The following is a 10197-nucleotide window of genomic DNA, read 5'->3' on the forward strand; positions in this document are numbered from 1 at the left end:
AGCCGCTCCCATTCTTCTACCCCGCCCTCCACAAGCACGCGCCCACAGGCACGCACGCACACACACGCAAAGGCGCACACACCCGTACAAACACACACGCTCGCACTCTACATGCACTCTACACGCATAAGCACACAGGCGCTGGCAGGCACTCAAGGAAACGCAGTTTCTTTCTCGCCCCTCATTCTGTAGAGAGAACGCCAGGAAGTTTCTGAGGATCACTCACGCTAACTTGGTATTGGTGGGGTTCCACGTCCCCTTTTATAGGATACTGGACTCCGCCCTTTTCCAGGTCCATTAGAGGAGAAATTGTAAAGGTTGGAGGTGGAGGCGGAACAAAGCCGTTATAACCCGTCAGCAGCTCCACCTCAGGAAGCGGCCAACTTTGTGCACCCAGGAGTGAAACCTGATCCTTGCAGGAACGTGCAAGGATTTAAAAACGGCTTTAAGCTGAGGCACTTGCGAAGAGGCCCTGTCACGGTCAAGGTCGGGATGGGCGTTTTTGCCTAAGCAGGGGCCCCTAAACAAGCTGGTGCGTCAATGAATGGAACGGTTATCCAGCCGCCTTGTTAGCAGCAGGACCTGCAGGACCTCCAGGGCCTGAAGAGCGCCAGCTTCACTGAGTTCTCCTTGGTTTGGGTTTCCCACAAAAGCATGGCCACACCAAAAACTCTTTTTCCACAGATAGGAAAAGGGCCCCGAAACTTTTTTACTCCACACCTTCACTCCCTTCCCTTCCTAGTCCCTGCCCCCTGCATTTTGCGCTTCGCCTCAGGAGCTGAGTGACCTCTTCGTCTGGAATGCTAACGCTGCAAAATTCCGGTAGCCAAACAAACCAACTGCCCGGGAGAGACAAGAAGCGAGAAAACATCACAACCCCCAACCACACCTCCCTGTTTTCCCCGTGCTTTAAAAAAAAAAAAAAAAAAAAAAAAAGCCCTGCCCGTGGCCACGCGATGCATGCTAGGATAAGTAGTTCCCCCAATCCCCAAGGCGCCGAGTCAGGGAGGAACTCAAGTTGATTTCCCCCGCAGGGAACTACAATTCCCGTGGTGCCCCGCTACAGAGTGGAAGGGGCGGGACAGGAGAGAGCGCGTCGCGCTTGCGCAGGTCGAGGGGCCGGAGGGAGGCGGAGGCGCCCGGGCCAACTGCTGAAGCGTCTCCATGTGACAGTGAGCGGGGTCGTAACTCCTGGCGCCGCCCGACTCTGGTTCTTGACCCAAAGCACTGTCCCTTGTCCCGGCGCCAGTAGGCAACAACAGGCTAGGACGCTTGGTGTCTGGCCGTGCCGCCGGAGGAATTGCCTCGGCGGGGTCAGGTGCCTGAGGGACCCTGCGGAGACCGCGGAGTCTCCGGAGAGAGGCGGAGCGGGGATTTCTCTCAGCACCGGCGTCCCAGAGCGCGGAGACATGAACGGTTTCACGCCTGAGGAGATGAGCCGCGGCGGGGACGCGGCCGCCGCAGTGGCCGCCGTGGTCGCTGCCGCCGCGGCTGCCGCCGCTTCGGCGGGGAACGGGGCAGGGGCCGGCGCCGGGGCTGAGGTGCCCGGTGCCGGGGCCGTCTCTGCGGCCGGGCCCCCGGGAGCGGCCGGGCCCGGCCCCGGACAGCTGTGCTGTCTGCGGGAGGACGGTGAGCGGTGCGGCCGGGCGGCTGGCAACGCCAGCTTCAGCAAGAGGATCCAGAAGAGCATCTCCCAGAAGAAGGTGAAAATCGAGCTGGATAAGAGCGTAAGTGACGGCGGGACGGCCCTGCCCTGCCCTGCCCACCCCCTTGGGGCTCCTGGTGCCTACAGGGATTGTTGGGCGGAGGGTTCAGGGGTCCCGCTAGACCTGGCTGCAGTGCGAACCCGTTGTGTGGTCTCTGGTAGGAGGCAAACAACAAAGTCAGTGCAACTCCGACCGCCACCCCATACAGACACATACTTGCACGCCGCGGTTCCGCTCCTCCCCCACGCTTCCTATCCCCCCCACCCCCACGCTCCCTGAGTCCGTTCTGCTCACTGTCTAACCCCTTCCTCCTTCACCGAGATCGGGAAACGAAACAAAGGGGACCGCCGCTCGGAGGGCCCGGAGTAGTTTTATTGCAGCCCGGCAGCTCCTTTTGGAATGGAGGTGCCTTCTTTGTTTTGCTGCCCTAGCTGGCGTGTGGCCCCAGGGAGTAACTCCTCTCGTGTAGGCAAAAGTGGAGTCTTTGCAAAGACCAAGGACCTGATGCTGCAGTAAAGAAAGACCCCTTTCCTCGTTCGTCCGAGTATGGAGTGAGGGGAAGCGAGCTCACCCCGCGCCTTGCTGGGAGCGGGGATTGTGAACGATGTCAGCATCTAGCGCAGCTGCTCGCAACGTGGGGAGCACGTAGCCTCTGCGGTTTTGCCATCCCTTTGGCAGCCATCGGGATTTCTTTTTCAGTCCTTTTACACGTCTGGCTTTTTTTGACCATCTATGAGGTTTTTAGAAACAACCATTGCCACTTTTCGGAGCTCTGGCTGGCGGTAAATGAATAACAAGATGCCAGAACCTAGCACATGTCCTGCATAATTTTAACTTGGATTTAGTTTAGAAGTTAATTTAAAAGCCTTAGTCTTTAATCGTTTGGTTTTTTTAAAGGAGTTTAACTGTTAATATATGCAACCCAATATTTCATATGTTACCGTACAGCTCTCAAGACTACATTTAATTGAAGCTTTTGCAGAGTTTGTGATACTTTATGCCTGTTAAGGGCATACTTGTGATACTTTATGCCTGTTAAACAATTCGTGCTCTTATGAGCAGGCACGCTCATAAGAAACTTCTCAAGTAAACTTGAATAATTTCACATTGCTTTGGTTGGAAGAACGTAGTACAAATAAATACATTAAATACTCGGAAGTTTATAATTCAAATTTAAATATAAGTAGCATATGAAATCAGCTCATTTGTAAAAAGGGATAGTTTTGTATCTGGATTATAAAAAGAATAGGAAGCATACATCATGCTACTAAAATATGCTCTTTAAGTAGAGAAAATATTACTATATAGCAAAGTTGTGGGCAACATCATCTTTCCCCTTGTTAAAAAACAGCATGACCTAACAAATCTAGTTCACCCTCACTGCAGTTTAATGACAAAATCCAGAGTTGGAATTTCGCATTCTGCTGCTCTGCCTACCCTCCCTCCCGTCCACCCCTCCCTACTCCCCAATCTAACTGAATAGAGGATTTAAGCATAGAAGCATGCTGTTGTCTTAACAATGGCCTGTTTTGACTGTTGTTTTTATTTTTAATAATTCACAGTGCCCTATGTATTTTACTAATACATGGATACATTACATAATTATAAGTAGTCTGTGAAACTTTTCTGTTTCAGGCAAGGCATCTTTACATTTGTGATTATCATAAAAACTTAATTCAGAGTGTTCGAAACAGAAGAAAGAGAAAAGGGAGCGATGATGATGGAGGAGATTCACCTGTTCAAGATATTGATACTCCTGAGGTAAAGTTTCTGTATGTTAAATGTAAATCCTAAGTATTTCATTCTGAAACTTATATTTAAAAAATGAACAAATTTTAAAAATGCTTAAAGCGAAAAATCTGAAAATGAAAGCAAAATTAAATATAGCCAGTTAACAAGCAGTTGTAGTTTGACTTATGTTTTCAGTTGACAATGCTTATAGCTCTATTGCCTTCTAACTTCTTTTTTTGCTCCCAATTTTCAATATTTATCTTCAGATAAATACTTTAATCTTAAAGTGTACAATATATTTATAGTTTTGATTATATAAAAGGAATGGAAGGGAATTAAATAATATAATTTTTGTTATTTCATAATGGAATTACAGAATTACATTTTTATTGTGCCAAAATTGAAATGTTATTGTACGTATCAAAGGCAACTTTTAAAAATTGCATGAACTAATTCTTACATGTTTATTTTTTTCTAGGTTGATTTATACCAATTACAAGTCAATACACTTCGGAGATACAAAAGACACTTCAAACTATCAACCAGACCAGGACTTAATAAAGCACAACTTGTTGAGGTATTTATGAGTTTTAAACTATTTATACTTTAAATGAGTCTGTTTATACAAAAAAGAGTCATTAAAGGCTAATGAAATTGTTAACGTAATGTGTATAACAATACATTTTAGTTAGAAAGATCAGTTAATAAAAAATCTATTGCGGAAGAATCTAGTTTCCTAGAAATGTTTGTCTGCCTCTTAAATTCCTTTATGATACAACCACTCAGTGGATTGTATGTAATTTTCTAAGCATTTTTTAATACTGGCTTTCAGAAATATTGGGTGATAATTTTTAAATTCTGATGCTGGAAATCTGTTGGTTTTAAAATTCCACTTAGTAAACATTTATTGAACACCTAATGGAGGCATAATAAAAGAAATTGATAAGCTTTGTTGTCTTTATTAGAATTTTTTTTTAAGTTTTTGATGGATTAGGTCTACTGATTAGCCCATAAATAGTATTCCTATAACTTGTTGATTTAACTATTTCAGAATTTGTCCTTGTTGATGTTTGTTTTGAGGCATCTGTGCTTTCTTCACATCTGGAAGATGCAAAGACTTTTATCCAAGGCTTTATTTAGTTTGCTTTGATATAGAACTTCTAGTCTTTTCGTAAGTTTTGGAATATGTGTGTTCTCAGGAATTAATAGAACCAAGAAATCTGTGAATCCTATTAAGATGTTAATCTATTAGAATAGAAATTAAATATATAAATCAGTTTTCTCCATATTTTTCAGCTTGGGTTTAATAATGCAGCATTTTCTAAAACGTGCATATTGGATATGGTAAAACATACAGAAGGTACAATTCTTTGGCAGAATGCTTTTTTAACATTGTTAAGATCTAATATATTGACTTTTTAGCCAGAATTTCTTCTTTCCTTCTTGCCTAAGCAACAAAAACTAAGTTTTTTCTTTAAATTTGATTTAAAAGATCCAGTCCTTTTTAGGTTGTATAGTATATTGATATAACATAAACATAGATATTATCTACCATGATGAAACTGTATCCATATATATGGATACTAATCAAGTGGAAGGTACTTTTGTTTTGGGACAAATGAGAACCAAAGAACTGATTATTATAAATGTTACATATAACGTACAGTTGACCCTTGAACAACACAGGGGTTAGGAGCATAGTTAAAAATCTGTATATAACTTTTGATTCCCCAAAAACTTTACTAATAGTGTACTGTTCACTGGAAGCCTTCCTGATAATATAGTCAACGTATTTTCTATGTCATATGTATTATATATATTTTTACTGTATTCTCAATAAAGTAAGCTAAAGGAAAAAAATGTTAACAAAATCATATGGAAGAGAAAATACACTTACAGTACTGTACTGTATTTACTGGAAAAAAAAAAAAAAGTGTGTCAGTGGACCCTCACAGTTAAAACCTGTGTTGTACAACGGTCAGAAGTATGTAGTTTTTAAGTGTACCTGAAATATTTGATAATCTGATATTTAAAAAGTTATATTATTTCTAAATCTACTTTCTTCTTTAGAAATGAGAAAAAATCCAAATGGCCATGAAAATTATAGTTTAGTCATGAGTGATTTCAGAGTTTAGGTGACTGTCCTCTTTAAATCTCTTAATTAATGTCTGAAAAACATTTTAAGAAGTTTTATCTTCCACATTCTAGATATGCATATGAACACCCCAGTTTAATCTGTTGTATTCCTCTTGGTTGTTATAGTGCACATGTTGGATTAGCAGAATGAAAGGCCAGAAAGCAGATAAATACTCTTCAGTGAACATCTCTCTTTCCCTTCTCATTTTCCATCCATAATCTTTATTCAAAAAAACTTTCAGGGAACCTTAACAAAGAGTACTGCCAATGAATGAATAAGTTACAGAAAATATATTTGTAAGATAGTTTATAGTTTGTGTAGAACCAAAAGTTTTTCAACTTATATATTTATCCTTTTTCTGTGTGAGTAGGGTCTACATTCTGTTTTATTTCATTGGTACTTAAAGTTTAAAAATATTTACCTCCTGATGTAGATTCTAGTTACAAAATTTAAATAAAAGGGAATAATAATCTAATTAATGTATATTTAACTGAGTGGGTTGGTGAAATCACACTGTCTCTTCTTCATAACATCTTATTCTTACATAGCTTTTCATCTTGTTGGTATTTTGTTAAATAATTTATTTTTAAAAGGAAATAGCTCTTATCACATAGCACTTTCTCTTTTGATGAATGTGGTTTTTTTACCTAGTATGACATCTGTCAATATCTATAATTTGAATTTTTTTTTTTTTTTTATAGATAGTTGGTTGCCACTTTAGGTCTATTCCAGTGAATGAAAAGGATACCTTAACATATTTCATCTACTCAGTGAAGAATGACAAGAACAAATCAGATCTCAAGGTTGATAGTAGTGTTCACTAGAAGAGATGGAATTGAGACTAAGACTTGGATGTTCCGACGTTAAGACTGTTTACTGTTTTTTCACATGTAGAAATGTTCCTTGTGTATTTTTTTACAGAGGATTTTCTCTGGTTTTATTTTCTTTGTTTCTGACTCTTAATAAATTAGTTGGAAACTCATGTAAAATGAGCTTTCCTAGATTGAAAAATATTTTAAATAAAGGTGATTACTATTAGAGTTGCTTCAGTATATTTATTTTGTGAAATTTGATTTTTATGTTAAACTGACAAGGTACTAGTTTTAATTGAGAGTTTAAAGATCATTTTGTTACCACCTTTTTTTTTTTTAAATTCCAAGAAATTAAGGAGCAGTAACAAACATAGCACATTTGCTTTCTCTGGGACAATCTGATTTGGAATTACAGATATCCTAATGCTATAAAGTACTTTTTGGTGCTAATGGGTTTGAAAAATAGATTTTCTTTGGGGTGCAACTTCTTTTTTATTTCCTTTTTATTATTATTATTATTACTTGAAAAAGTATTAGGAAGAACAAAGAGTTGAATTTATAGGCCTCCCTCTTTCCAAAGAAGACTTAATGTGCCAGCAAAAATAAACACAGTGCTGAAAGTTGAAATAACATAGAATTAGTTTTGTTTCTTTAAATTTTCTTAGGGAAAAGGTGTTTATATGGCATGAACATAGAAAGAAGTTCTGCAGTGCCCTTTAATTCTCAGTCATGTCCTGTACTGTTTACATTGCAAATTAAAACTAGTAAGTTGGAGAGATCTAGAAATCCAACAAGATCTTTAAATTTTGGTCCATACATAGCTCTGACTTGATTTATATTCTGCTTTCTTTTACATTTCATTCTCTATCAGTTTTCTATTAAAGGTCTCATAGTTGCAAATCAAATTAGAGCTTATGACATCAAAACAACAGCTTCAGTTAATGTCTTTGATTAGGGTGTAGATTTTAGGCTGGAAATGGATCAGAACATCAATGTAGCTCAAGGTTTCTCTCCAAGGTTGACATTTGGGCCTGATAATTCTTTACCATGGGAGGCTATCCCGTGTGTTGTAGTTTTAGCAGCATCACTGCAGGCAACACTAGTGCCCGTGACACTCTGAAGGTGTGACAACCAAAACTATCGCTAAATGTTGCCAAACGCCCTGGGAAGCAAAATCACCCATGGTGAAGAACTATTGATTTAGCTACATGAAAAGTAATGGTTCATTAGAAAGTAAGTCTGTATTTTTAAGTATTCTGAGTGTATTGACAGCTAGAAAATATGGTGAAAAATAAAGCACTGGTCTTTGTTCTTGCTATACCATTTAAAGATTTATAGTTGACCCTTAACCAATGCAGGGGTTGGAGCAACCAACCACCGCATAGTTGGAAATCCATATACAACTTTGGACTCTCCCAAAACTTAACTACTAATAGCCTACTGTTGGCTGGAAGCCTCTCCAATAACATAAACAGTCAATTAATACACATTTTGCCACGTTACATGTGTTATATATTGTATTCTTAAAGTAAGCTAGAGAAAAATGTTTTTGAAATCATAAGAGAAAATACATTTGCAGTAATGCACACTGTAAAGAATCTGCATATATGTGGACTTGCACAGTTCAAACCCATGTTCAAAGGTCAACTGTACTTTATTGGTGAGCAGAGACTGTGATAATTGGTATTATACAATCCTCTCATTTTTGGCATTCCAGAAATCTCTGCGAGAAATTTTTCTTAAATGTCTGAAAGTGAGCCACATAACTACAAGTTGTGGCGGTGGTTTATTTGAAAAAAGTATTACCTCTACATATTTTTATCTAAATCTATAATCTGTAAAAAGTTAATTTTTTAATAAAACTTGACTATAAGCTTACTTTTCCCTATAAAAACACTCCGTTCTTGTGAAAGAAGCTTGAAACCATTTGCTTACATTAAATTATCTGTTTATGGTTATAACCTTTGACTAACAGTGTTAATTTCGTAGTTAATTATTTGCATAAAATGTAGTTGGATAAAAGTGAAAATAGGAGTTCTGGGTGTTAGTTATCCAATGAAATTAAATCCTTGTTAGAGCAATTTAAAACATGAAAAACTGAGAGAACATCAAAGCTCAGAAACTCAAGATGCTGCAATGTAAAAGTCAGTTTAAATAAAATTTTTAATTATTTGCTATTAGGTATAAAAAATTCGCTAGAAATCTTTTTCCCTGTTTATCTCTGAACCAAAAAAAGTAAATGGAAACTCATATCTCTATAAGGGTACAGGTTACTTATAACATTAGAACATCAGAAGAATCCAAAATTGACTGTGAAGTAGAAGGAAGAAAACATAATGAAATAAGTCCTGATGGTTTCCTTGTCAAGAGTTAAATAAATCTTTGCCATATGCTCACTAAAAAAAGAAAAAAGTCAGTTATTTGGTAGAACTACCTTTTATTGAACATTTAAGAAAAGGCTAAAAATACCTGAAATATAGGTCTTTACAAAAACAAGCTCTATATTATTTCTACATAAGATTTTTTTTAAGATTTTTTTTATTTGAGAGAGAGCATGAGTGGGGGGAGGCGCAGTTCCCCTGAGCAGGGAGCCCGATAATGGGCCCTATCCCAGGACCCTAGGATCATGACCTGAGCCAAAGGCAGACACTCAACAAACTGAGCCACCCAGGTGCCCCTACATAAGGTTTTTTTTTTAATTGAGCCAAAATATATATGGTAGTATTAACCATTTTAAACTGCATAATTTGTTGGTATTTAGTGTATTCACAATGTTGTACCACCACCAGCTCTAATTTCAACATTTTTCATTACCCCATAAAAACACCCATAAGTAATCACTCCCAATTCCTCCTTCTCTTCGTCCCCTGATACCTCTAATCGGCTTTCTGTCTCTATTATGGATATATCCTATAAAGGAAATCATATATGTCCTTTTGTGTCTGTGGTTTTTTTCACATAGCATATGTGTTCAAGGTTCATCCAAGTTGCTGCATATTTATCAGTACTTTGTTCCTTTTAACGGCTGAACAATATTCCATTATGATATATATATATCATAGCTAATATATGTGAGATATATATATATATCACAAGTTGTTTACTCCTCCATAGATGGACATTTTGGTTTCTACCTTTGGCAATTAATAATGCTGACTTGAACATTTGTGTGCAAGTTTCTATGTGGACATGTTTTCATTTCTTTTGGGTATATATGTAGGAGTAGAATTGTTGAATCACATGGTATTCTATATTTAACTTTTTGAAGAACCTCCAGATTTCCATAGCGGCTGTACCATTTCCATTCCCACCAGCAGTGTACAAGAGTTTCTATTTCTCCAAATCGCCAATAGTTGTATTTCCTTTTTTTTTTTAATTAAAGCTTTCCTACTGCGTGTGAAGTGGTATCTCATTGTAGTTTTGATTTGCATTTCCTTACTGACCGATGATTGTATATCTTTTCACATGCTTTTGCTGACTTGTATGTCTTCTTTAGAGAATATTTATTTAAATTCTTTGCTTATTTTTCAATTGGATTGCTTATCTTCTTGTTGCAGGAGTTTTTTATTCTGGATATAGATATTAAGTCCATATTCAATATATTTTCTCCCATTCTGTGAATTTCCTTTTCATATTCTTGATAATGTTCTTTGATGCACAAAAGTTTTTAGTTTTTATTTATTTTTTTTTAATTTTTTTTAAAGATTTTATTTATTTATTTCAGAAAGAGAGCACATGAGAGGGGGGAGGGGCAGAGGGAGAAGCAGACTCCCTGCCAAGCAGGGAGCCCGATGCGGGACTCGATCCTGGG

The 10197-nt window shown here is 38.3% G+C and overlaps 1 protein-coding gene across 1 annotated transcript; it reads left to right on the top strand.

Moving 5' to 3' along the window:
- The first annotated feature begins 1103 nt into the window (after positions 1 to 1103).
- SAP30 (Sin3A associated protein 30) lies at positions 1104 to 6612 on the top strand. The gene is made up of 4 exons (XM_081810964.1): positions 1104 to 1727; positions 3342 to 3467; positions 3916 to 4014; positions 6276 to 6612. The coding sequence occupies exons 1-4, from the start codon at positions 1410 to 1412 to the stop codon at positions 6396 to 6398; spliced, it is 666 nt and encodes a 221-aa protein (XP_081667090.1). The 5' UTR covers positions 1104 to 1409; the 3' UTR covers positions 6399 to 6612.
- Positions 6613 to 10197: the final 3585 nt, after the last annotated feature.

This window comes from Leptonychotes weddellii, chromosome 2, assembly GCF_054177405.1.
Source record: "Leptonychotes weddellii isolate Sample4059 chromosome 2, ASM5417740v2, whole genome shotgun sequence".
Classification (NCBI taxonomy): domain Eukaryota; kingdom Metazoa; phylum Chordata; class Mammalia; order Carnivora; family Phocidae; genus Leptonychotes; species Leptonychotes weddellii.

Coding starts and splice junctions, on each gene's coding strand:
- SAP30 (XM_081810964.1), top strand. CDS start 1,410: ATGAACGGTTTCACGCCTGAGGAGATGAGCCGCGGCGGGGACGCGGCC. Junction 3,468..3,915: donor AAGATATTGATACTCCTGAG/GTAAAGTTTCTG, acceptor ATTTTTTTCTAG/GTTGATTTATACCAATTACA. Junction 4,015..6,275: donor ATAAAGCACAACTTGTTGAG/GTATTTATGAGT, acceptor TTTTTTTTATAG/ATAGTTGGTTGCCACTTTAG.